Source organism: Oryctolagus cuniculus, chromosome 14 (assembly GCF_964237555.1).
Source record: "Oryctolagus cuniculus chromosome 14, mOryCun1.1, whole genome shotgun sequence".
Classification (NCBI taxonomy): Eukaryota; Metazoa; Chordata; class Mammalia; order Lagomorpha; family Leporidae; genus Oryctolagus; species Oryctolagus cuniculus.
In genome coordinates, this window is record NC_091445.1 from 45,746,352 (window position 1) to 45,773,901 (window position 27,550).

The 27,550-nt window shown below is 47.9% G+C and overlaps 1 protein-coding gene across 4 annotated transcripts in view; it reads right to left on the reverse strand.

The window, feature by feature from the left end:
• The window catches only part of RETREG1 (reticulophagy regulator 1), a 148,629-nt gene extending 121,401 nt beyond the window's left edge, over window positions 1-27,228 (reverse strand). The window contains exon 1 of one of the 4 annotated variants that reach the window (XM_051853556.2): window positions 26,766-27,228. In XM_051853556.2, the coding sequence (XP_051709516.2) occupies window positions 26,766-27,079 (314 nt within the window). In that variant the 5' untranslated portion in view covers window positions 27,080-27,228. Of the gene's footprint in view, window positions 1-19,136; window positions 19,279-26,100; window positions 26,121-26,212; window positions 26,234-26,765 lie in introns of those variants that run through there. The other 3 variants (XM_070056607.1, XM_070056606.1, XM_051853554.2) reach the window with 3 other exon arrangements.
• Window positions 27,229-27,550: the final 322 nt, after the last annotated feature.

The following is a 27,550-nucleotide window of genomic DNA, read 5'->3' on the forward strand; positions in this document are numbered from 1 at the left end:
GGTGGACTGTCTCCCAGAGTGGGCTGTCCTCCCAGATGGACTGTCTCACAGGGTGGGCTGTCCTCCCGAGTGGACTGTCTCCCAGAGTGGGCTGTCCCCCTAGGGTGGGTATCTCCAAGGTGGGCTGTCCTCCCAGGTGGACTGTCTCCCAGGCTGGGCTGCCTCCCAGGTGGACTGTCTCCCAGGCTGGGCTGTCCTCCCAGGTGGACTGTCTCCCAGAGTGGGCTGTCCTCCCGGGTAGACTGTCCTCTCGGGTAGACTGTCTCCTAGGGTGGGCTGTCCTCCCAGGGTGGGTATCTCCAAGGTGGGCCGTCCTCCTGGGTGGACTGTCTCCCAGGGTAGGCTGTCCTCCCAGGTGGACTGTCTCCCAGAGTGGGCTGTCCCCCTAGGGTGGGTATCTCCAAGGTGGGCTGTCCTCCCAGGTGGACTGTCTCCCAGAGTGGGCGTCCTCCCGAGTGGACTATCTCACAGGGTGGGCTGTCCTCCCAGGTGGACTGTCTTCCAGAGTGGGCTGTCCTCCCGAGTGGACTGTCTCACAGGGTGGGCTGTCTTCCCAGGGTAGGTGTCTCCAAGGTGGGCTATCCTCCCGGGTGGACTGTCTCACAGGGTGGGCTGTCCTCCCAAGATGGGTGTCTCCAAGGTGGGCTGTCCTCCCGGGTGGACTGTCTCTCAGGGTGGGCTTTCTCCTAGGGTGGGTATCTCCAAGGTGGGCTGTCCTCCCAGGGTGGGTGTCTCCAAGATGGGCTGTCCTCCTGGGTAGACCGTCTCCCAGAGTGGGCTGTCCTCCCGAGTGGATTGTCTCACAGGGTGGGCTGTCCTCCCAGGTGGACTGTCTCCCAGAGTGGGCTGTCCCCCTAGCGTGGGTATCTCCAAAGGTGGGCTGTCTTCCCAGGTGGGCTGTCTCACAGGGTGGGCTTTCCTCCTGGATGGACTGTCTCCCAGGGTGGGCTGTCTCCCAGTGTGGGCTGTCCTCCAGGGTGTACTGTCTCCCAGGGTGGGCTGTCCCCCCAGGGTGGGTGTTCTCAAGGTGGGCTGTCCTCCCAAGGTGGGTGTCTCCAAGGTGGGCTGTCAGAACAGTTATTCTGGCATTGCCTATTTTGACAAATGGGGAAACTAAAACACAGAAAGACAAGTCTTTGAAGAGGGACCATCCAGTTAGACCCCTGTTCACTTTTTTCCAGAAACTCCTACTCCCGAACACACATGTACACATACACATACACATAAGCATGCATGTGATTGTACTCGTATTTATAACTACTATACTTTAGTCCAAAAAACATTTGAGAAAGCTTAAATATCTATGGTAACACAAAATAAATCCCTAAAAAATAAGGAAATTGAGCTAAGGGAAAATAAAAAAAAATAAGATGACTCAACCTGAAGTTTAGCCCACAAGAATTCAAACCATGGGTTGAAATTCAAGAAAAATTTGGTTCTGAGATGTCCTCTCCAGAGGAAGAACTTGAGTCTTCCTCATCAAAGGAATTTTTTTAACCCAAAAACCATGAAACTTTACAGATCTTCTTAGAAAGAATCAGTCAACAAAACACAGCAAGCGTACAAAAGAAGTGAATGTCACAGAAGATGCCTACAAACACTCTGAAAGGCAGAGAGCCATAATAATGAACTGCACAGAAATATCACCCTGACTTGTGAAAGGGCAACCTCGTAGGATGTTTGTTTTCAATGTTTGCCAAGAATGAGTTGTAAAGCAGGAAGAGCTAGAGAAATGTGGTTAGAAGTGTTCTAACAGGGAACAAAGCCACCCCTTTCAAAACCCACTGCTGTCAAACTCAACATGCATTTGCTAGAAAGGACTACCTTTACGCAACAGGTGTGCCCGCTCCCTGTTCCTTTGTGTGCACACACATGCAGCTCATGATAATACAAACAACCCTTACAGCTTTCTCTAATTAAACAAGCGGGACAAAGCCTTCCCTGAGCACTGGCTCTGCTTAAGCTCCAACGGAAAACACACATCTCTCCTGATAATTCCATCCGGAATCTCCAGCGCCCTAACTCTCTAGACAAGACAGACAAAGCCTATGAAAAACAACGCAGGGAGCAAGAACAAAAGAATGCGTGACAAGGAAACATGACAGGTTCTCATTAAGTTCTGCAAACCTGTAGGGCAGCTTTAGCATTTGTAACACTTGATGTTAAACACGAACAATAAAAGATCTTGCCTCAGTTCAACCAGAAGTGACTCCAGTTCATTGTTAGCATGGTGAACCTGGGATAGAGTCTACATTTCAATCAGATGCTTACAACCCAATCAGATAAGAAGAGAACGGAGGTAAAACTGCTAGCAAATAAAGACAAAGAAATTCCCTAGGTCAAGCACACCATCCTTTAAAGATACCCCAGCCACTTACACCATCACTACTTCAGATCCATCATGCCCAAAGGAATTGACTGTTCTGACAAATTAAACCTGGATTGTTTGGCAAAAGGCATTTGCTTTCTAAAGCACAGCAAAGGCACAACAGCGAGCTCTTGCCTCAACACACACAGCGGTGGTTCTCAGTGCACAGTGCACAGTGGTGGTTCTCAGCAGCAATGCGGCAATGAAAACTCAACCCTGCTATCAAAATGGGTTCCCTGCTCTCCCACTGTAGCAGTTCTTTCGTAACACCTTTCTCGATTCCCACTCGTATTTCTAAAAGGTCACAGGAAATGCATGCTATGAAAAAACTATGCATGAATTCTTAAGATATTTCTACCCAATGTACCCTTTCACTGATTTTCTATGAACTTTGTGAAGTATTTGTATGTCTGCTTGCCTGGTCATTTCTTCCCACTGGGCCTTCACCATCAACAGCTACAAGCTTTCTCCCAGTTAACAACATCTCCCTGGTACTAGTCACTGCCCAGCCAACAGCAGGTGCTCACTAAATACTTTTCTTGTGATGTTGCTCATTCAGTGTTTTTTGAATGAATGATTCTGTTAATATACTTAATTAATCACGCACACAATCTATATAAATATGAATTGTGAATTCCCTAAAGCACACTATTCTAACAGTCACAGTTTGCTCAAATAAAAAAAAGCATAAGTAGTAGCAAAATTTCTACCATTTCTGAAGATTTTCTGGAAGCAATGGATAATATAATGGCCTTTGGATCTTGGCTTAGACTAAATTTCATTTCTTATTTATCAGAAGACCTAGCTTCTGACAACCCATTTGTCTTAGTCTGTTTTCTGTTGCTAAGGTACTAGATACCACAAACTGGGTAAGTTATAAAGAATGGGGCTATTTAACTCATGATTCTGGTTCAAGGTCAAGGAGCCTCATCTGGTGATGGCTTTCCTGCTGGCAGAGTCCCAGAGCAGCACAGGGCATCACATGGCTAGGGACAGGAAAGGCAGGTGAGAGACTGGCCCAAACTGGCTTTCACAACAGACACACTATGGAGACAACCCATTAACCCAATCATCGATGACTTCATTAATCACACAGATGGATTGATCCACTAAGACAGGCTAAGCCTTGACCACGTCTTTAACATGCCACCTCTTAAAATGTCATAATGGGGATCAAATTTCAATGTGAGTTTCAGAAGGGAGAAACCACATTCAACCTTAGCACCCTTAAAAGTCAGTCTGGGGGCTAGCACTGTGGTGTAGCAGGTAAAGCTGCCGTCTGCAGTGCCAACATCCCAGCCCATAATCCTGGCTGCTCCACTTCTGATCCAGCTCTCTGCTATTGCCTGGGAAAGTAGTAGAAGATGACCCAAGTCCTTTGTTCTCCGCACCCACATAGAAGCTCCTGGCTCTTGGCTTCAGATTGGTGCAGTTCTGGCCATTGCAGCCATCTGGGGAGTGAACCAGTGGATGGAAGACCTCTCTCTCTCTCTCTGCCTCTGCCTCTGCCTCTCTGTAACTCTGTCTTTCAAACAAATAAATAAATAAATAAGTCAGTCTGTTTCTCCAATTTTATCCTGTACTAAAGCCAGTTTGCAATGATCTGATTGGACTGGTCAAAAAGAACAGTGAGGTAGACATTTGGCCTGGAGATTAAGACACCTGCATCTCACATCAAAATGCTTGGGTGTGATTCCTGGTGCTAGCTCCTGGCTCCAGCTCCCTGCTGATGAGGTCTCTAGGAGGCAGTGGTGATAACTTAAGTAACTGAGTTCCTGCCACCCACATGAGGGATCTCAACTGAGCTCCTGAGCCCCAGGCCCAGTGGACATTTGTGGAGCGAAACAGCAGATGGGATCTCTCTCTCTTCCTCTCAAATAAAAATTTTTAGAAGAGAGAATGGGCGCTGTCACTGTAGCACTGCAGGTTAAGCTACCACAAGGGACGGCAGCATTCCATCTGAGTCTTGGTTCAAGTCCCAGCTGCTACACTTCCAATCCACTTCTCTACAAATGCACCTGGGAAAAGCAATAGAAGATAGCCCAAGTGCTTGGGTCCCTGTCACCTACATGTGAGATCTGGATGAAGCTTCTGGCTCCTGACCCAGCCCTGGCCATTGCAACCATTTGAGAAATGAACCAGTGGATTAAAGATTTCTCTTTTAACTCTGTTAAATAATTAAATCAATCTTTAAATTAAAATAAGAAAAGAGGGTGCCTTGCTGATTCAGGCATCCTCATCACCAAAGGAGGAACAGATGTACTTCCCTCAAATCTAAGCAGCTATGACCACTTGGAAAGCCACATCAGCACTGAGTGTGTGTGTAGGCTACTTTCTAGACATCTGGTAGCTCTTCTAAACAAAAGCCAAAGATCAAGATGGACATTTGGCACAGCAGTTGTCACTTGGGATGCCAGCACTCCATATCAGACTGCCTTTCTTCAAGTCCCACCTATGCTCCTGGTTCCAATTTCCTGCTAATGCACACCCTGGGAGGCAGCAATGACCCAAGTACTTGAGTTCCAGGTTCCTGGCTGTGGCCTGGCCCACCCCTGGCTGTTGCAGGCATTTGAGATGTGAACCAGTGAATGGAAGATCTCTCTCCATCTGTCTTTCAAATAAAATGAAAATAAATATTTATTTAATTCAAACACCATTAACATTTCAGGGAGTGTGGCCCTAGAAAGGCTGCTGTCTATAGCCATGCTTATCATGCTATAGGCACACAGCAAACATGAACCAGATCACGGTCTCATAAGCCTTAAAGTATCCACCTGTATACACCAAACAAAAGTCCCACACTGCAGAGATTCCACATCAGATGGGCAGCATCAGATAAAAGCCAGCAGGTACACAGAATCAAATCTTGGCCATACATGGCATTAATATTAAAATGTACTGAACTTTTCAGCAATATCGAATGATGTTACTAAAACTCAAAGTTTCTCCAGAAACCCAATTTCTTTTTTGATAAGTAGAAGCCATTGGTCACTAACACTAGTGAATTAAGGAACAGAAAGCTAGAGGTAGGTCTTTGACATGGCAGTTAAGATGCCACTAGGGATGCCCACATCCTATATAAGTGCCTGGGTTTGAGTCCTGGCTCTGCTTTCAATTCCAACTCTCTGCTAACATGTACCTGAGAGGCAGCAGGTGATAGTTCAAGTACTCAAGTCCCTGCCACCAATGTGGGACACCCAGACTGAATTCCAAGACTGCTGGCTTTGTCCTGGTCCAGCCCTAACTGTTGAGAATATTTAGGGAGGGAACCAGAAGATGCAAGATCTCTTTCAGTCAGTCTGTCCCTAACTCTGTCTCTCTCCCTTGCAAATAAGTAAACAAATAATTTTTTTAAGTAACAGAAAAACAAACTTTAGGTCATATTTTTAATTTCCTATCATGTTTTAAAATCTATTCTAAGTTTAGAACTTAAGCAAAACTGAACTCTCATTGCTAAATATCTTTAAATATATATATAACTTTTATAAAAGTTGTTTGTCATTTTTCATAAATTATGAATATTATTAAAAGTCTCCCCCCTAGAAATTCCTGATATTCTACTGTTGCACCCGTAAGTAACATGAGGATGTAAGGGGTGGTTTCTAATGTACCCAAGATATTTGAAGTTACACTCAAGGCTCTGCTCAGAAGACACACATTCATTCCTAAAAAAAAAACGAAGAAACAGGTGATACAAGATTCCCACACCACAGTCAATGCTCCAAGTTATACCAATTCAGGTTCCAGGAATGCAACTGCAGGAGGCATTTCATAAAACACTCCTTCAGCTCATGAGCCATCTCCTGCATGTGCAAAGATTTCCATTTTACACAACGCATGAGCAACTGAACCCCAGACGAGAGCCCACGAGCCACCTTGAATCTCAAGGTAAACCTGCCATTGAGAGTTCAGGATGGGAAAGTCAGCAGCAGGAATACCTTACCTTGCACACCAGGCCTTTCACCCAGGCTGTCCCAAAGGACTCCTGCGATCCTTGCTTTTAGGTTTTGTTTTTATTTCACGAGAAAGATTGCATTTGTTAAGCACCGAGTGCATTATGTTTTCCTTTGTAGACACTCTGGATTGTGTGCAACAGCTACAGACGAGTTTAAGGAGGAGAGGTCAACAGCTCTTTTAGAGAGCCCTTAAGTTGTGTGATGACAAGTAGCACAATTCTTAAAGTGACCATGTCCCTTTCAACAGGTCTTGCTGTTGTTTTAGCAAATACAGATGTATCAAATTTGTAGTAAGAAGCATGGAAAAGTGTTTCCTTTGAAGAGGAATGCATTTTCACTGCCAAGAATTCCCACATGAAAGGTTTTCCAGGCTGGAGTCACCCTCATCATTGGAAAGCAAGTTGCATTACCATTAGCTGGACATTAAACACCTGTTTCAAGTGGCTGTGATCAAACAGCCATTACTAGTTAAAGCAAGAGAAAGCCCTCGATTGTCTCTTATCAAAGTGACTTTTAACAAATTCCAGCTTACCTGTCAGGGGAGCAGGAAGAGACAGTGAAGTCGGAGAGGCAAGGCTGGGGCTTTAGAGAGTCCTGGTAGATCCCGGGGAAATCTATCAACACACCTGTCCCAACTCTCAAAAGACCCCAAAGATCTGGTTGGATCTGCAAGTGAAGTTCCCACACTGACCTGCAAACTACAAGCAGTGATTCTGGCGCTTGGGAGTATCTGATGTTGCCTTCCTGAGTCTCATCAGCTCACAGTTTCAACATCTAAGAGCACGCAGTTGACATAAGGGGTCAGGAGTCTGACCCTGGCCATGCTGCCACCAGCTCACTGTGGGATCTTGAGACTCATATTCTCCATCTACAAAATCAGAGCGTTAAACCGGAACAAAAACGCCCTCTCCTTTTTATTTTATCATGCAGACGCCATCTTCTGAAAGGTTTTAGCTGTTTAGCAAACCAGACAGCATGGTTTGGTAAGTCACAGCTAGTGCAACTGGATCATGGCAATAAGTATCTCCCCCAGGTATCTGCACAACTGGAATCTCCCTAGCACCTTCAAAGCATCAGGCAGCTTGGGGTCCTAGACGATTTTAATAGTTTCATGCTACAGCCGGGCGCCGTGGCTCAACAGGCTAATCCTCCACCTGTGGCGCCGGCGCACTGGGTTCTAGTCCCGGTCGGAGCGCCGGATTCTGTCCCGGTTTCTCCTTTTCCAGTCCAGCTCTCTGCTGTGGCCTGGTAAGGTAGTGAAGGATGGCCCAAGTCCTTGGGCCCTGCACCCGCATGGGAGACCAGAAGCACCTGGCTCCTGGCTTCAGATCAGCGTGGTGCGCCGGCCGCAGCAGCCATTGTGGGGTGAACCAACAGAAAAAGGAAGACCTTTCTCTCTGTCTCTCTCTCTCACTGTACACTCTGCCTGTAAAAAAAAAAAAAAAAAAAAAAAAAAAAAAAAAAAAAAAAAAAAACCAGTTTCATGCTATGATTTTTCAGCTGAAGGCTGCTACTCCAGTGGCTCATTTCTTTCCAGGCTACACACACCAGCAAAACTCCCAGCATAGTGTTTTGGAAGTAGAAGAAGAAACAGGCACCTCTGTAGCCTTAAACTCTAAACCAAACTTGAAATGTAAATAGCATTGACATTGTCTCAACTCGGCCAACGACAGCTTAGGATATTTGCTTTGAACCTCGTGCTACCAAGACCAGAGTATGAATTCTGTCTTTCATTCAGGCACCACCTAGACTAGGATTATACACTATTCTGCACAATACAGGTCAATTGCCCAGCCTGACACCCACCTTCCAAGGCAAAGGTGAGCCCACAAGATCGAGCTGGGGCAAACTCATTACGTGACTCCAGGGGGCACTGTTCCATGCTGCTTCTGCATGAGCACCCTTCAGAAATGTGCCCACAAAGAAGCCCTGTGTTCAACCTCCCCCACCTGGAGAACTATAAAAGTCACATGCAGCTTTTATATGGCAAGTAAACATTGGATCTTAGAAGTAAAAACAGCCAAAAGCTATGCTTCCAGCTTGCCCTGAAGATCTAAATCATGAAGAAGAATAACACAAGAGCCCGGCTGACTCCCTACTTATCTAAACACCAGAAATCCTAAATCAGTGGTTGGACCAAGTACAGAGAAATGCATCTGTATCAAATGACACTCACAGAACACTGAGCAAACAGGCTGGCAAACCATGGTTAATGGGCAACCACAATCGGACTTCCTGGATATAAACTAGCCTCAACCACACAGGGGCTAGACACCTTTGGCAAGTCAACTAACTTTCCTGGACCTCAGTGCCATCCAAAAAATGGGAATATTAGTAATGAGGCCAACCTCATCATGCAGTGGTTACCCACAGATTGAGAGATACTACAAGAGAACTTTCTGGAACATCTGGAACTGGACAAGCACATGGTAGTGAGTGATGACATTATTATTAGGCAATGGCTTGTCACTGCCTTCCTCACTAAAGCCCAAAGCATCAGCAAACTGCAGAATTCCCACCCTTGGCGCCACAAAGCATGCTGGTCCCTTCCAGCAGTGCAGAGAGCCCTGGGCCACCTACGCCCACAAAGGAGCTCCATCCATCCGAAACACACACTCTACGCCAGGGAGCCCAGCAACGCTCAGGAGTGGGAAATGGCAGGAGTAAGGGTGCACCTGCGGCCAGCGCCGTGGCTCAATAGGCTAATCCTCCACCTAGCGGCGCCGGCACACCAGGTTCTAGTCCCGGTCGGGGCGCCAGATTCTGTCCCGGTTGCCCCTCTTCCAGGCCAGCTCTCTGCTGTGGCCAGGGAGTGCAGTGGAAGATGGCCCAAGTCCTTGGGCCCTGCACCCCATGGGAAACCAGGATAAGTACCTGGCTCCTGTGGTGCGCCGGCCGCAACACGCCAGCTGTAGTGGCCACTTGGGGGGTGAACCAACGGCAAAGGAAGACCTTTCTCTCTGTCTCTCTCTCTCACTATCCACTCTGCCTGTCAAAAAAAAAAAAGTGCACCTGCAAACAGGAGGAGCACTGCGAGTCTCTGCCATAAACGGTGAGAACTTCAGATCTTAGCGCTCACCGCTAGCAGTGTCAGGAGACAAAGACCCCTTGTCCTACCCCAGGGACAATTGGGGGGTCATTCTCTGGAGAAATGACAGCAGAAAGGCTCAGGCATGGGGGCTACCAGCAAAGAAGAGAGCCGGGCAAGGGGTCATGCTGAAAACAGGGAGCTGCTGGGAGTCAGCAGCCTACATGCAGAGTCCCTGTGCCCACTCCACTGCCTCTCCTGCTCCATTTTCAGAACACAGGGTCAAGCCCTGCTCCCCATCCTGCCTCCCAGAAAAGATGCCAGCAGCAGGTCAGCCAGTTCTAGAGACTGGGCAGGCCCACACACCTGAGGGCTTCCTGTCAAGGCCCTTCTGTGGGAATGGATCCTCATCTGATCACCTACAGTGAGCCCAGGAAGAGGGCACACTTCACCCCGAACACAGTGCCTCAACCAGCTTTGGAGTCCTTGACTTTGAAACAGGAATGGGACCCAAAGGACCCTTGGTATTTGAGGAACACCTCAAACATCTAACAGTGGAACATTTACACCCTGAAAGAACTTTCAGGAATATTCCCCAGGAACAAAAGCCAAGAACCAAAGCGTGAACCATTCCAAAAGGAAACACCAAAAATCAGAAAAGGGTCTTAGAAGTAAAAACGAGAAAACGAGGCCATAAACTTTAAAACAGTATGGATGACTGAGAGATAAAGCAATCTTTGTGAAAGGAGAACTGAAAATAAAGATGAAAACAGACACAAAAACATAGAAAACCAGGTGCAATCCAAGAAGTCTAGTGTTGGACAAGTAAGACTTACAAAAACAAAACACAGAGAAGAGGAAATTATCAAAAAGACATTAAGAAGGTTTTCCAGAACTGAAGGATACGAGTTTCCAGATGGGAAGGTGCCTGAAACCTGGAACATAAAGACCAGCAGATGCTGATCCCCACAAAAAGGCCAGAACATCCAAGACAAACAGAAGAGCCCAGAAGCTTCCAGGGAGACAACCGGATCCTCTGCAAGAGATCAAGCATTGCAAGGGCTTTTGTGTGACCAAAAGCAACACAGGAAGCAAGCGAGGAGATGGGAAGGCAATGCTTCAGTATCCTCTAGGAACTTATTCCCAACCCAGAATCTTATCTCAGGACAAACAAGCAATCAACAGCAAGAGCGGAATAAAGATATGTTCTGCACACAAGTTGTCAAAAAGTTCATTTCCTTTGTACGTGCTCAAAGCTAAAGAATGCATTCTTCCCATACAGAGGAGAAAAAGTCCAATGACAGGGAAAAAAAAAAAAAAAAAAACACAGAAATAAAGAGTTCAGAACAAATGTAAAAAAAATCATAAACTAGGGGCAGGTTTTGTGTGCAATGGGCAAAGCCGCCACCTGAAACACCAGCATCCCATATGAGCGCTAGTTCAAGCCCCAGCTGCTGCACTTCCGATCCTGCTAATACAGCTGGGAAAGCAACAGAAGATGACCCAAGTATCTGGGCTCCTGGCACCCAGGTGGGAGATCTAGATGGAGTTCCAGACTCCTGAATGTGTGACCATTTGGGGAGTGAACAGTCTCTTGTTCTATCTCTGTAACTGTGACTTTCAAATAAATAAATAAATCTTAAAAAAGAAATCTTTACCATGACTATTTTCTCACATAGGACATAGGGGATAAGAGACTCTCCATTCAGCATACTCCCTTTCTCCTGACCCGTTTTTTTTTTTTTTTTTAAGACTTATTTATTTGAAAGTCATAGTTACACAGAGAGAGAAGGAGAGAGAGAGAGCGAAAGAGAGAGAGAGAGAGAGAGAGAGGTCTTCCATCCACTGGTTCACTCCCCAACTGTCCGCAATAGCCGGAGCTGCGCCTGAAGCCAGGAGCTAAGAGCTTCTTCCAGGTCTCCCATGTGGGTGCAGGGGCCCAAGGACTTGGGGCACCTTCCACGGCTTTCCCAGGCTACAGCAGAGAGCTGGATGGGAAGTGGAGCAGTTGGGTCTCAAACTGGCACCCATATGGGATGCCAGCACTGCAGGTGGTGGCTTTACCTGCTACGCCACAGCACCAGCCCCAGGAAATGGTATTCTAAGAATATCATTTAGAAGTCTATATAGAGTCCAGAGCAGAGCACAGCAAACTTTGTTCTGAGAAACAGGAATGGGAAGGGAGGCAAGGTAGGGCCAGAAACTGCTGCGTTTTTATCAAAAGCCCAGTGGAATTAATTGATATTAATTAAGGTAAAATTGAGGGAAAAGTTGTGATTTGTGGGTATAAGAGAAAGATTGATTTTTAAATTGATTAATTAATTAAATTGTATTTGAAAAGCAAAGAGAGAGAAAGAGAAAGAGACAGAGATGCTCCATCTACTTGGTTCATTCCACAAATGCCCACCACTGCTGGGGCTGGGTAAAGCCAAAGCCGGGAACTCAATCTGAGCCTCCAGTGTGGAGAGCAGGGACCTGGTCACTGGAGCCGTCACCTGTTGCCTCCCAGGGTGTGCATTAGCAGGAAGCTGCATTCAGAAGTGGAGCCGGGACTCTGTCGGATACGGGATGCCAGCGTCCCAAGAGGCATCATAACCCCTGCACCAAACACTCACCCCAAGATGGGTGTGACACGCAGCACTCCCCACATCACTGCTGATCTTCTGTAACTGCAGTTTTAATTGTTTCCTTTGACCCAAGTGACAACAGCTTTAATAAGTGTCTAAGAATTAGAAAAATAAACAAAATACCTTCAAATTGTACCAAGTTCCATGAAGAATATAAGCAGATTGGCAACTGAAATGAAATATGTCCCCAGAGTTCATGGGTTGGAAGCCTCATGCCCAGTGAAACAATGTTTGGAGGCGGGACCTACTGAGAGCCGATGAGGTCACAGGGCCTCTGCCCCCTAATGCTGTTATCTCAGGAGTGGGCTCCTATGGCAGGAGTCCTCTGCTCTCCACCCGCTGCCACACAGTAGGACGGCCTTCACCAGGTGTTCCTACCATGCTGCTCGGCTTCCCAGCCTTCCAGAAGCACAAGCCAGAGGAGCCTGTGTCCTTTGTAATCACCCAGTGCTCAGTACACAGGAAAGGGATTACCACACAGGCACGGGCAAGAACTCAGCCAGGGATGACCTCACTGCACTGACTGTGAGGCCCAGTGACAGAGAAGGTGCTGGGACAAAGACCTGGAAACACCACAGGCCCCAGAGGCCGGAGGGGCCCCGCTCAGGGGGTGAGAGGAGCTGAAAACAGCACTGCAGGTGAGTCGAGGGTTTGCCAAGAGAGCCAGGAAAGGAGCCAGCCACCATGGGCTAACACCCTCCTGCCCCTTCAATAAACCACCAGCACACCAGCTCAGCAGGCCACCTCCAGCCACGGCCTAACCACAGCATGCTACATCCCCACCTCTGACTCCACCTGGCCTGCACCCTAAACCGCGCCTGTGTCACGCACCACCCGACACCACACTGCCATGCAAGTGCCTAAGAACTGGCGCAGGCCCACACAACACCTCACCTGCAGACAGAGAGCCATCCCTGGGTCCAAAGGGAAGACACAGCAAGAAACTGAAATAGGATGAAACTGGGCCACCTGACAACTCAGAGAAATGCACATCTGGCTGGGTACTCAGAGCCTAAAATGGAAAACAGCGGTGGCCGGCTGCAGGCCTCTGCAAGGAAGAAGTGGTGGGAGGTGCCGAAATGGTCCTTGCAAAAATCTAATAATTTCTTTCTCTAAAGTAGATAGAGAGCAAGCTGTGTGGGAGGTAGCTGACGTTTCAATTTGAGAAGTCAATTAACTTCGTCTTGTAGAAAGAGGGAAGTCATGTGCATGCAGAATTAAGCTCTGACTAAATACTGCAAGTTCCCCTTGCACTCGAGTCTAATTTATTGGGGAGGAACCCTAGAACCTGGGCTGGAACCTCTGCAAATTCCTTAACACCCTGAACATCCCCTGTGCCAATTGTAGGCAATGACACCTTGCTCAGTGCTTTGAGAATTAAATATGATCTCCTCCAAACACCAGCAAAGCAGGAGCCCAATATGGGCCGGCGCCGTGGCTCACTTGGTTAATCTTCCACCTGCAGTGCCGGCATCCCATGTGGGCACTGGGTTCTAGTCCCAGTTGCTCCTCTTCCAGTCCAGCTCTCTGCTGTGGCCCGAGAAGGCAGTGGAGGATGGCCCGGGTGCTTGGGCACCTGCACCCGTGTGGCAGACCGAGAGGAAGCACCTGGCTCCTGGCTCCGGATCAGCGTAGCTCCAACCGTAGTGGCCATTTGGGGGGTGAACCAACAGAAGGAGGACCTTTCTCTCTGTCTCTCTCTCTCACTAACTCTGTCAAATTAAAAAAAAAAAAAAAAAAAAAAAAAAAAAAAAACAGGAGCCCAATAAATGTTCCTTGCTACTGTCAATGACAGCTACAGGAATCAGGAAATGAGACCACACAAGGCCACAGAAACAAAGCCACCACCTTGACAAAAGACTGGCTCATTATGCAGCGGCCAAATCGTTTAACCTGGGAGCCCAGGGAACCCATCTGGCCACAACTGAGTTGATGGTTCAGATAAAAGGTTCAGGTGCGGCTAAGAGACAATGTGGGCCGGTTGCCTGTAGGGGATACTTCCAACCTTCATCCCTGAGACAGAAAGCTTCTGAGGTCTGACAAGGGCTCCTCCGCTGCCTCCCCCAGGTGGAAGGGGAGAACAGGCTGGGCAAGGCTCTTTCACAAGAGTGCCGACCTCAATGGTGAGGGCTCCTCCCTCTGACCTCACATCCTCCTCACACTATTGCATGGGCTTGAATGTTGGGCAGATGCAAGCATTCAATCAGGGCATACACCAAGGATTTCCTAAGCTCCTTGAACTCCTTGCTGGCCATGCCAGGGGCAAGCCTGAGAGCCAGAGGGTCCAGGAATTCCCCAGATGCTGTAGGGATGGGTGGTGACGTGGAGGAGGCAAGATAGCAAGCCCACTTCTGGCATCATTAGGGACACCTGACCTTGCGGAAACAGCTCCAGCTGAGGCCAGGAAAGAGCACTTGCAAGTCAGGGGCTGCCCCAGTGCCTCCTCTGGAGCATGGACTTCCCCATGCCCCGTCCTCCCCTGCAAGCTGCTCTTTCCGACTGCCCACCCTGCTGACAGCAGTGCCCTCAGCATGCTGCCCCAGCTCCCTCTTGTGCTCAACAAACAAATGCTCCCCAGAAATGCCACACATGCCAAAGCTGCCACTCTATGCAGTCACTGCCTCAGAATGTGCTGGGGCAGATGCTCAAGTTCCTCATGTAAAACCGCAAAGACTGGTGCAGAAGCTGCACATGTCCTCCTGTGTCAATCCTGGATCATCTAATCATCCCTGGATCTGGGGCCAGTGCTGTGGCATAGCAGGTAAAGCCGCCACCTGCAGTGCCAGCATCCCATATGAGCGCCGGTTCAAGTCCCGGCTGCTCCACTTCTGATCCAGCTCTCTGCTATGGCCTGGGAAAGCAATAGAAGATGGCCCAAGTCCTTGGGCCCTTGCACCCACATGGGAGACCTGGAGGAGGCTCCTGGCTCCTGGCTTCGGATCGGCGCAGCTCCGACCGTTGCAGACAATTGGAGAGTGAACCAGCGGATGGAAGATCTCTCTCTCTCTCTCTCTCCCCTCTCTGTGTAACTCTGACTTTCAGATAAATAAATTTTTTTAATCATCCCTGGATCACCTGTAAAACCTGAACCCATGTAAATGCTATGTAAATAGCTGTTACACTGAGCTGTCGGGGAATAATGACAAGAAAAAGGTCTGCACATATTCAGGATGCAATTGGATTTTAATATCTTTGGTCTGCAATTGGTTCACTCTTCAGAAGTGGAATCTACGGATGCAAAGGACTGACTATGTTAACTTAACCTGTCCCCAGCATCAGTCTACACCGCTAGCCCTAAGTGACTTATGTGGATAATTCACTTGATGGGTGATGGGCACATCCTCACAATTGGGCGTATCACCCTCCTCCCTGTTGGCTCCAATCTGCTGACCTCACATTGCCAGAACGAGATACCCTCACAGCCTGGGTTATCCCCCACCCACCCAGCTCTTTCTTCCCCCACACACCAAATCATGCAGTCTTCCCACCTTTACCTCCAAAGTCTCCTCAGGACCCATCCACTCTTCCCCACTGCCACTGGCACTACCTTAGCCAGCCCCTCTCCCCACCGTGTGCCCTAACTGGTCCTCGACCCCCATTCTTGCCAACAAAAGCCTGCCAGCAGGATCTGGCACAGCTGTGGCATGAAGTTCTAAGCTAAACTTCACGTTCTCCCTGTTGCTCACCCTACTCGAGCTACCAAGCCTCCCTGCTGTTCCTCAGACACCCAAGCCCACTCCCGCCCCAGGGCCTCTGCACAAGCCACTGCTTCTGCCTGGAACACGCCACTCCAGAGTTATCTTTTCGGCTCATTCCCTGACTTGGTCTTCAGGTGTCAGGCCAAGGTCCCTTCCTGACAGGTCAGTGCTGACCTATCCAGCAAACTAGCACCTCCTGTCACTCTCTCGCCCTTGTCCTTGTTTTAATTTTCTTCACAACGTCCAGTTCCACATTGACCACTTGTACCACAGAAATATACGTTCTGTGAGAACAGGGATTTTTACCTTTTTTGTCCACTGTTACAACCCTAGCACTGGGAGTAGCGTCAGTACACAACAGACACTTAAGAAATAACCATTGTTGAATGGTTGTCTTGAAAGCGAGGAATATGATGATACTGTATTAGCGTCACATATGGGAACTGCTTATTTGAGGTAGTCAAGTCACTTAGCACAGTCCACTTCTTCATAAACTGGCGTCAACACTTCTTCCAACCTAACCTCTGGATATTCCCATTAGCACCTAAAGCCACCTCCACTCCCTTCTGCTCACTCTCCTCTCTCTCTCATATATATTTAGTTATATAGATGGTTATATAGATATATAGATATAGATATATATAACAAAGATACAAATTTATGAGTGCTATGGTATGCTCTACTCATGCTTCAATGGGTTAACTGAGCTCCTAGTACACATTAGCTATACAAGATATACCAGGAGCCTTTGAAATGCTAATTATGAAAAAAAAACTATGCATGGATTTCAAATTTTTCTGCTCCAAAATAAATCTTTTACTTATATTTGTCCATGAACTTTCTGAAGCACCCTCATGTTGTTTTTCCTCTGTGTTTTACACATGGATCCTTCTGTCTCCTCCCCATCCCCATACTCTCCCACCCACTGCCTAAGGAAGTCCCCGCCCCAGGTAGGGGAGGGGACCTCAGCGGGAAAATTCAGCACTCAGAGCACAACCTCTATTTGAGCTATTTGCTAACTCATGTGTTTCTCTCCCCAGGGATCCGAATGTGTCTGAGTCATCATTATGTTCCCAGCAGCTGGTAATAATGACACACTTCACTTATTTGCACTCATTTGGATCAATCAGGCAGCTTAAAAATATGCATACACAATAGTGGGATGAATAGAAAAGGACAGAATAGCAACAGGGAGCTGAGGTGGTTACCTACATAGCAGAACCATAAAATGGTGCAGAACTGATAAGGGAAGCTGACTGAGTGTCACGGCTGTCAGAGCACGGAGGAAACTCGGGTGTGTTTCAAGAAGCAGCGCTACTCTGGTACAAACAGCACCGTTTGCAGGTTCTGCACCGGCATTGCTGGTGCTGAGGCACGAGGTCTGAGAACAGCCTCGCACACAACCTCCGGAAGGAGCCCCTGTGTCTGGGCACATGAGGCTGCTGCTGGAGAATCTTGCTGAACGCTGAATTCCAAAGGTCCACAATTACTTTCCATGACCTGAGACCTGACTATTTTGCAAGGCCCTTCTTGCACTTGGTCCCTCTCCGTCTATGCAAGGGCACAGTCCCTGTTTCAGCTCAGTTCATCAAACCTTTTTGAGCATCCACACCCCAGATCCCATGCTGGCCCCAGCATCCAAGACTAAGTCTCTGCTCCCCGAAATCCAACTCAGTGTGAGTCACCATTCTGACACCATCCAAGGCTCATCCCTCCCTCACTAATTCCTGGATTGTTTCTCTGTGGAAAGTTCTCACTATTCACCTCACTTTTTAAATTACACCCTTTCTTCCAGACCTGTATAGCAAATTACACAAAGTTCTCAGCTGTTCCAGAGCCACTTTGACCTAAACTGTAAAGCCCTGGAGACCGTGGCAGGGAATACAGAACCATGATGTGCTGCTGCACTGAGCCAGCCATGGCAAAGCAGAGGGTAAGCTCTCAGAGGCAATTCTACACCTTGGGCTTCTGGTATACCCTGTGGACACAGCACCACACAGGGCACAGAGCAAACACTCATCCAGCAACCATTGACTACTGCTGAGACAGAACAGAGACAAGGCAAGGAACAGAGACTGGACAGGTTCATGGCCTAAAATGATCTCTATTCATACAGAAGCAACCAGCTCCCAATGTAATGATGTTCACTCAATGCTGGAAACACTACATGTAATGCTGTAACAGGGGGAAATGTAGGCTCAAATTGTCTCCTATTGTTACTTCAAGTGATGGAGTAGGAAAAAACCTGATCTTATCGAAGTTGGACATGACTTTGTGACCCAGCCCCATGACTATTAACTGGGACTATGCTGTCTCATATAGCAACCATCAGCCACATGTGGCTATTTAAATTGACATGTAAGTTAAATAAAATGAAAGACATTTCCTGAGCCACACTAGCCTCATTTCATACACACAACAGTCACTACTGGAGGCTGGCATTGTGACGTAGCAGGGAAAGCCCTCGCCTGCCACACCAACCCATATAGGCATCAATTTGAGACTCAGCTGCTCTACTTCTGTTCCAGCTCCCTGCTAAGGTGCCTGGGAAGCAGAAGGATGGCCCAAGTGCTTGGGTGTCTATCAGGAGACCCAGATGAAGCTCCTGGTTTTGGATTGGCCCAGCACCAGCCATTGAGGCTATTTGGATGGAAAATCTAGCAGATGGAAGATTCTCTCTCTCTCTCTCTAGCTCTGCCTTTCAAACAAATCTTTAAAAAAAATAGCCACTACTGACCACCAACTCAGACCATTTCCATCACTGCAAATACTCTACTGAACAGTGCAGGCGAAGCCATCTTTGCTCGTTCAGTTCACATCTCTGGGGCTCAATTTCCTCTTATGTAAAACAGAACAATACAAGTACATACCTCACTGGGTTGCTCTAAGATTTAAACAAAATGCTACATGTGAGCATTCTTTGTAACAATTGAAATGAAGCTGGACAAACTACTAAACTTACATAAGAGTTACAGCCTGATGAGAGTCTAACAATGCAGTGGCAATGTGGTCAAGCGGAGGTACTGTCAACTGGAACCTCTGTCCCAGGCTATGCGACCAGAAGGACACCTCCAGGAGGAGGGGAAAAGCACACACCTGGGTCCGACCATCTCAGGAACGGCACTCCAAAGGAGGAACACACGGAAACTAAGGCATGTCCAGATCCACCCAGGTGAACAGTGAGTGGAGGGGCCTAGGATTCCCTAGCTAGGAAAAAAAATGACCCTGCAGGCCAACTGAGTTTTGTAACAAAGAACTGTCCTGGGACAGGGCTGGGATCCTGGGCAGCTGTGGAGACGGCCACAAGGTGGGCTTAACCCACCGAAGAAATACACTTACTAATTAGATCCACCCAACAACACAAACAACCTAATAGAGAAAAGCGCCCATACAGACACTGTCTCTCCAACCGCAGCATGCATCAGATCAGCTGGGAGAACCCAGGAGTCCTGGCCCCACCTGCAGAGATTCCGCTTCAGTGAGGTCCAGGAACCTTCAGCGCTAACAAGCATCCAGGTGACGCTGCTGTCGGATGCTGCTGGTCCAACCATTTGGGAAGAGAAACGGTGGCACATGCTGCCAAGTGGGAGTTGGGAGCCAGCAACCTTCCAACTGGCCCTGCAGACAGTGAATGGACTGCACACAGCCCAGCCTGAAAAGCGGGAGGGCCCATGGTGTCCTGGCCAGATGGCCCCTGTGCAGTCACAATCCTGCAGTTTTACTAGGTACACTAAGTGAAGGTGATGTCCTCTTGCAACACCAGGCACACTGAGGAAAAGGCCTTGGCACTGACTTTTCCCTCTGCCATGGTCTCCAACAGTGGCCTCAAAACCAAGTCCCATCACAGTGGCTTTCTAGGCTGCAGAGGCCAGAGGCCCCCAAAGGGGACTGTACCACAAGCCATTAAATCTCAGTGTTATGGTCAGAAGGAGACTGGGATATGAGCATTCTGCTCCATTTCTTGCCTATCCAAGGCAACCATCACAGGGCCACACAAAACAGGTCAGAGCTCACTACTCCCTTCACCAAAGCAAACACTTCACACCAAGATCTGCATCTGAATTTCTCCAACAGCTTCATTCGTAACGGTCAAACATGGAAACCACCCAAATGGACAGCAACTAACAAAAAAAGAACAAGTTACTAACATACACAGCAGGGAGGAATCTAAAATTTCATGCTGAGTAAATGAAACCGACACAAATGAAATCATACTATCCTCATACGTCACTAATGTGAAAGTCCAGGAAAGGCAAATCTAATGCAGAATGAGAGAAAGCATGGGGGCTGGCACTGTGGCACACTGGGTTAACACCCTGGCCTTCAGTGCTGGCATCCCATATGGGTGCCAGTTCGAGACTCAGCTGCTCCACTTCCAATCCAGCTCTCTGCTATGGCCTGGGATAGCAGTAGAAATTGGCCCAAATCCTTGGGCCACTGCACCCGCATGGGAGACCTGGAAAATGCTCCTGGCTCCTGGCTTCAGATCAGTGCAGCTCCAGCCGTTGTGGCCAACTGGGGGAGTGAACCTCTCCTCTTCTCTCTCTCTTTGCCTCTCCTCTCTGTGTGTAACTCTGACTTTCAAATAAATAAATAAATCTTAAAAAAAAAAAAAAGAAAGAAAGAAAATCAGTCCCCAGGGCTGAGGAATGACAAGAAAGGAGCGCAAGGAAAGCTTCTGGGGTGATGGAATATTCTAGATCTTGAATGTCGTTGTGATAACATTTGACTGTACAATTAAGAGTGTGTGCCTCTTAGCACGGTAAACAGTGAAGAGTTGACTCTTTAAAAAAATAAAATCGGTGTTTTCTGTTTCATTGCACTTTGTGCTTAAATTTGTAACACTGGCCGCCTCTGAGCAGACACTGGATAGGCAGAGTGGCCTGGGAAACAGATTTTCAAAATGTTTATCCTTTTGTCCCTTTACACTTTTAGAGCTATGAGGTTACGTGAGGTTAGCTTTCAAGATAAGTAAAATTTAAAATTAAGAAAAAGAATTTTTAAAGTGTGTTTTCCATTGGGAAAATGAGTGTGAGAGTAGGATCAAAGGCCCCTCAATCAGTCCTAGGACTGCTGGGTAATTGCCCAATCTCTTAGTTGTGGAAACCCGGCCTTTGAAGACAGGTACTACATTTTATCAAGCTCATTTGAGGTGTAAGGAAATACTATAATTTTAGCATTTTTTTCTCTTATTGATATTTTTCACATCATGAATAAGAATCCATATATGTGTGCATATCTGATTCAAGAATGTCTTATTTTTCCTTGCAGTTTTATCTCCTCTGTGTTTCCCTAATCGATATTGTTTAGTTTTGTACATTTTATGTGAATCATTCGGCATGTATCATTTTTGTGCTTCTTTTGCCCAAAATTACATTTGTAAAATTCATCTGCATGGTTATTCATGCTGTAGTTTCTTTTCATTGTTATATAGTAGGAATAAATGAACCACAATCTACTTTTCCATTAAAGTATTTATGAATACACTTACATGGCATTTTTTGTGTCTACTGCCTATTAAAAACAAAACAATTTCAAGTAGCATAGCATTTGAGGTGACCACTGTCCCCAAGTGTCCCCAAACCACCTAGGCAACCTCATCTCCCATTGCTTTTACTCTACCAATCCATGCTGCCACTGTAGCCACTTACTTGGGTTATGGTTGAAATATTAAGTACACATTCAAGATACTATTCTTTGATTCATTCTACTCCGAAGCACTGGAATGCTGTTAACCATGTCATAGATCTACTCAAGTCATTCGAGGTCTAATTCAAGCATGGTCTCAGTATGAAGATCCCACCATCTTTTGCATCCACAAGTCCACTGCCACCTCCTGTAAACCCGTAAACCTCCTGTAAACAAATTATCCTTTCTGGATTGCTATGATTTCCAACCACACAGATTTACTTTGTCTCCCAAGGGTTCATGTCTTGGAAGCTTGGTCCTCAGGGTGGCAGAACTGAAAGGTGGTAGGGGACTGGCACTGTGGTATAGAAGGTTAAGCCTCCACCAGCAGTGCTGGCATCCCATATGGGCACCAGTTCAGTTCCTTGCTGCTCCAACCCAGCTCCCTGCTAATGTGCCTAGGAAAAGCAGCAGCAGATGGCCCAAGTACTTGGGCCCCTGTACCCACGTGCAGACCTGGAGGAGGCTCCTGGCTTCTGACTTTGGCCTGGCCCAGCCCTGGCCATTGCGGCCATTTGGGGAGTGAACCAGCAAAAGGAGGGTAGATCTCTCCCTGCCTTTCAAATAAATAAAGAAAGAAATTAATCAAGAAAGAAAGAAAGGTAGGTAGGTAGGTAGTAGAGAGTGTTTCAGGGCTGAAGCCTAGGGGAAGGTCCTTAGGTCATTGAAGACAGCACCCTTGCAAGGAGTTAAGGTAGTCTTTAGGGGGCCCCCGGATAATTCTGGAGAGAAGATTGTTATCAAAGGAACAAGCCTGGCTCCGACCCAGCTGTCAGGCTCCTGTCAGGTGAATGAGCTCTTCTTCCCACGGGTACTTGAGTCACAGTAACACCACCTGCCATGAGTCCTCACCAGAGCTAAGCTAATGCCATAGCCTTGAACCTATACAACTTTTAGGAGCTAACTAAACTTCTACTCTTTATAAAGTTAGACTGCATCAGATACTTCACTACAGTAACAAAAAGCAGACTGATACCTGGGTTCTTCTATCACACCTGTTCTAGGCAACCTTGAGTCATAACCACTTGTCATGGTCATGTCTCAGCTTTATCCGTGTAGCATACTGCACTACAATCTTACACCAGATGCGTGGGTAAAGTTTAAACTTCAAACTCTTGAAAGCTACCACTATCACCAGGTACTAAAGAATTTCAAAAAAAGTTTTAAAAGTTGGTATCCATAAAAATGAAAAATACCAATTAAAGTGAAAATATCACTATTGCTTAAGACAAGATTTGGGTTTTTCATATTTCTAACACTAGTCTTTTTGTTTCTCTCATGAAAATACAATGCTTCAGAGTTCCTGGGACATAGAATGTCCCATAGAATTCCTGGGACATAGAATTACTATCACATTGCCTGGCATAATTTAAGAAATGCACTATTTAAAGAAAATTCAACCCTCTGAAAACAGTTTTAGCCCCAGAATAACAGATGGAGTGAAAACTAAAAATTTTAAATGAAATTAATAAATGAAATACAAATTCCAATCGATTTTTTAAATAACAATGAAAGACAGTACAGCCTAGTCTTCAGGCCAAGATTGGACATATCTTTTTTTTTTTTTTAAGATTTATTTATTTATATTTGAAAAGCAGAGTTACACAGAGGTAGAGGCAGAGAGTGAGAGAAGTCTTCCATCCACTGGTTTACTCTCCAAACAGCCACAACGGCCAGAGCTGGGCCAATCCGAAGCCAGGAGCCAGAAGCTTCTTCCTGCCCTCCCACGTGGGTGCAGGGGTCCAAGGACCTGGACCATCTTCTACTGCTTTCCCAGGCCATAGCAGAGAACTGGATCAGAAGAGGAGCAGCTGGGACTCAAACCTCATACTGGTGCCCATATGGGATGCTGGCACTGCAGGCGACGGCTTTATCCATTAAGCCACAGAAGATTTTAATATACACAATGGATTTTAATCCACAATGGATTTTAATACAAAAGCAGCAAGTATTTCAGAATTTAAACAGCAGGACTGTTATCTTTCTGTCAAAGAAAATCCATGCATGGAATGCAAATGGGACATCCATAAGAATAAATAAACATCAGGAGAGGCTAGAACTAAATTGAACAGCTGGCAATTAGGTTTCCCTCCATGAGAATTATAAATAACATTAATGGAAGACATTACTCCAGAATAATACCAAATATGCCTTTCAAATATTTTATTCAAAAAAAATCACAATTTTCAACCAGTGTTATTAAAGCATTAATCATACCAAAAATGTCCGCAAATCACTACAGGTATGTGGCTAATGCCTTAACATAAAAAGAGTTCCCAGGGTTGGCACTGTGGCATAGCAGGTAAAGCCTTCGCCTTCAGTGCCAGCATCCCATATGGGCGCCAGTTCGAGTCCCAGCTGCTCCTCTTCTGATCCAGCTCTCTGCTGATGGCCTGGGAAAGCACTGAAAGATGGCCCAATTTCTTAGGCCCCTGCACCCACATGGGAGACCAGGAAGATACTCCTAGTTCCTGGTTTCAGATGGGCCCAGCTCCAGTCATTGGTCTCTCTCTCTCTCTCTCTCTGTAACACTGCCTTTCAAATAAACAAATAAATCTTTAAAATAAATAAATAAAAAGAGCTCCCACAAATCAATAAGATCAATGGCCCAATTGAAAAAAAACAAAGGTTAGTTATAAACAGAAAATGCAGAGAAAAATATTATTATAGAGGCTCTTGAACATAAGAAATAATCTCAGGGAAATTCAAATTAAAACCATATTGGGATATTATTTTTTACCTATTAGATTTACAAGACCTAAAGGTCTCATAAAGGGCAGGCTTTTGCCCTAGCCATTCAGACTCCCACATCCCATATCAAAGTCCCTGGGTTTGAGTCCCAGTTCTGGCTCCAATTCCAGCTTCTTGCCCACGCAGACCCTGGAAGGCAGCTCAAGAGGTTGAGTCCCTGCCACCATTGTGACTGAGTTCCCGGCTTCCAGGACTGGCCAGCCTGGACATTTGGGAAGTGAATCAATGGATGAATGCTCGCTCGCTCGCTTTCTTTCTCTCAAATAAAGTTAGAAAAAAAAAAAAAACTTTTTTAAGTTTCTTAAGATAATCTTAGCCGGCACCGCGGCTCACTAGGCTAATCCTCCGCCTAGCGGCGCCGGCACACCAGGTTCTAGTCCCGGTCGGGGCGCCGGATTCTGTCCCGGTTGCCCCTCTTCCAGGCCAGCTCTCTGCTGTGGCCAGGGAGTACAGTGGAGGATGGCCCAAGTGCTTGGGCCCTGCACCCCATGGGAGACCAGGAAAAGCACCTGGCTCCTGGCTCCTGCCATCGGACTGGAGGGTGAACCAACGGCAAAGGAAGACCTTTCTCTCTGTCTCTCTCACTGTCCACTCTGCCTGTCAAAAAATAATAAAAAATAAAAAAAATTAAAAAAAGATAATCTTAGCAAGAGTCTATAAAGACAGGCAGCCTTACACAATGCTATTGGGAGTACAACTGGTAGAACCCCAAGGAAGTACCATACTTGCATGGTGATACACCAGTGCTGTGCCATAGCGGGTAAAGCCGTCGCCTGCAGCACCAGCATCCCATATGGGCGCTGGTTCATTTCCGGCTGCTCCACTTCCAGTCCAGCTCTCTGCTATGGCCTGTAAAAGCAGTAGAAGATGGCCCAAGTCCTTGGGTCCCTGCACCCACGTGGGAGACCCGGAAGAAGTTTATATCTGTTGTGGCCAACTGGAGAGTGAACCAGCAAATGGAAGACCTCTCTCTCTCTCTCTCTGCCTCTCCTTCTCTCTCTGTGTAACACTGACTTTCAAATAAATAAATAAATAAATCTTTAAAAAAAATTATGACCCAGAAATTCCACTTCTGGGAATCTATCCTATAGTAATACTTGAATATCTGCAAAATGATACACATCCAAGGCCATTAGCAACATCATTAAACAGCACAAATTTGGAAATGACCTCTGCCTTAGTAGGGCACATGTTAAATAATTTGAGACATGGTTACAGTGGAGTTCCATATAGCCAATAAAAAAGGAACTGATCACCAGGATATACTAGGAAGCACAGCCCAGATGGTATTCCACAAATGTGTATATTGTATATTTGCTGAAATACACTATCTGAAAAGATACACAGGAAACTGGTAACATTGGTTCCCTCTGGGAGGAAACCGGGAACCAGGGACTAGCATGGGAAAGAGACAGTTTAAACATTAACTATTTGTACTTTTAAACTTTTTAACTGTTAGATTGAAATAGGTACTTTTAAAATAAAATTTAAAATTGAGAGACAATTTTAAAAACATGTCTATCATTGGTAAAATGACAGAGACATTGCCCCAAAAAGACTATGGGACTACTGGCCCACCTAGCATAATACAAAGCTCCTAACTGAGCACTCCCCAACCTGAGCACTTGGGATAAACTCTAGAAGCAAAGCTAAGAGACCCAAAGTGAAGTCACATTCAGGGACCCTGACAAGATACAGCTTGTGGTAAAAGAAAGCCAGGACTAGCAGAGACCTGCAGGAAAATCTTCACATCGATCAAGTTAACCTGGAAAATGAGCGGCTGTGCATGCTTTGTTCAGGTGCCTGTTTCTCAAAGCGTCCTACAGGAAGGTGCTAAGGCTGCTGCCTATTCTGCGTTCCGCGGGTCAAGTTTGTTATGAGGACAAACAGCAAACAAAGGCAGCTTTCCCCGCCCACGAGCAGCCTGCAAAGAGATCACAAGCCCCTCCCTCAGGAAAAGAGGCAGACACCTCCCCGACCTCACCTGGGAGAGACAAACCTGTTGATCAGTGTCGAATTAAGGAACGTCGTGGCTAAGGTTCATCCGGCTTCCCCACTGTGCACACCTCGGGGGCGGGATCATGTGCAAAACCTACCTGTCTGCCGCCTGCTTTTCTCAAAAGGGAGCAAAAGCAGCAAACACAACCCTCCAGGGGCAGGAAAAACACATCATTCCGTGGTTGATGCAGGCGGCGCTGTGTTGAGCACGTGCCCGGGCTGGTCCAGATACGCCCGCTGAGGATGCAAGAACCGACCCAAGTTCAAGCACCTCCGCTTGCGGCACGCTCCGAGCAGCAGGTCAACAAGACCTGCGAGTTTTACGGGGTCAGGGCCCAAGTTTTCTGAGCACGCAGAAAACACCTGTACCTACAGGTGCACGCGGGTCGGCCGGCCACCTGGCCGTCGGAGGCCGGATACACACTTGGATGAGACAACTGTTTCCAACAGGGAAGTGTGTCTGAAGCGAATTGGAAATGGTAGTGTCTCCACCTGCTCCAGACAGGTGGCTGAGAAAGCGGAGCAGGGCTGGACTTGTCCCCACAGCGCCGGGCGCGCACCCCCAAGCCCGGCGCCGCCCCCCCTCCACTCGACCCGGGAGCCCCAAGGTCACTGCCCTCCCGCCCCGCCCCACCCCGCCGAAGCTCTCACCAAAACAGCAGGTTGGCACCGACGAAGGCGAGCAGGCTGCGCAGCGGCCTCCTCCAGCTCAGGAGCTCGCCGGCGCGGCAGCCCAGCCACAGCCCAGGCTCCCCAAGCAGCCAGGTCACGGTGGCCACCACCCAGCCTGCGGCCTCCTCCACCTGCGGCCGCTCGCCTGCCGCCGCCGCCTCCTGAGCCTTCTCCTCTTGCCGGGGAGCCCGCGGCGGCGGCGGGAGCCGCGGTGCCTGCCCCTCCGCAGCCGGAGCCGGAGCCGGAGCTGGGCATCCCGCCTCAGCGTGCTCCGGGGGCGCGGGGCTCGCCATCTTCAGCGGCGCGGACGGGGACGGGCCCGGGCACGAGGACGCGCGCGCCCGGGGGTCGGCGCCGAGAGCTGCGCGCCGCTGCTGGTCCGGTGCGGGGTGCGCACCGTGGGGCGCCGGCGGCTGGCTGTCTTGTGACGTCAGCCCGGACCGCGGCGGGGGCGCCGCCCGGGGGAAGTGGGAGCGGCCAAGTGCGCGCAGGGGCGGGGCCGGGGCGCCGAGGGGCTGGGCGGCGTCCCCGGGGAGCGCGGCGCCCCGGATGCCCTCTCCAGGGGCCGACGGAAGAAGACCCCCCCCTTACCCCCGGCTGCGCCTCCCTCTCCCTTATCCACAAGGGAGTCCCGGCCAGAGCGAAATAAATGGGGACATTTTCCCTTTATGTTCCTTTTCAGACCCGGGCCACCGCTCGCCCATTCTGCAGCTTCTGAGCGCATTCTCCGGGCGCCCCCTTCCCGGGGCAGCGCAATTAGCCTC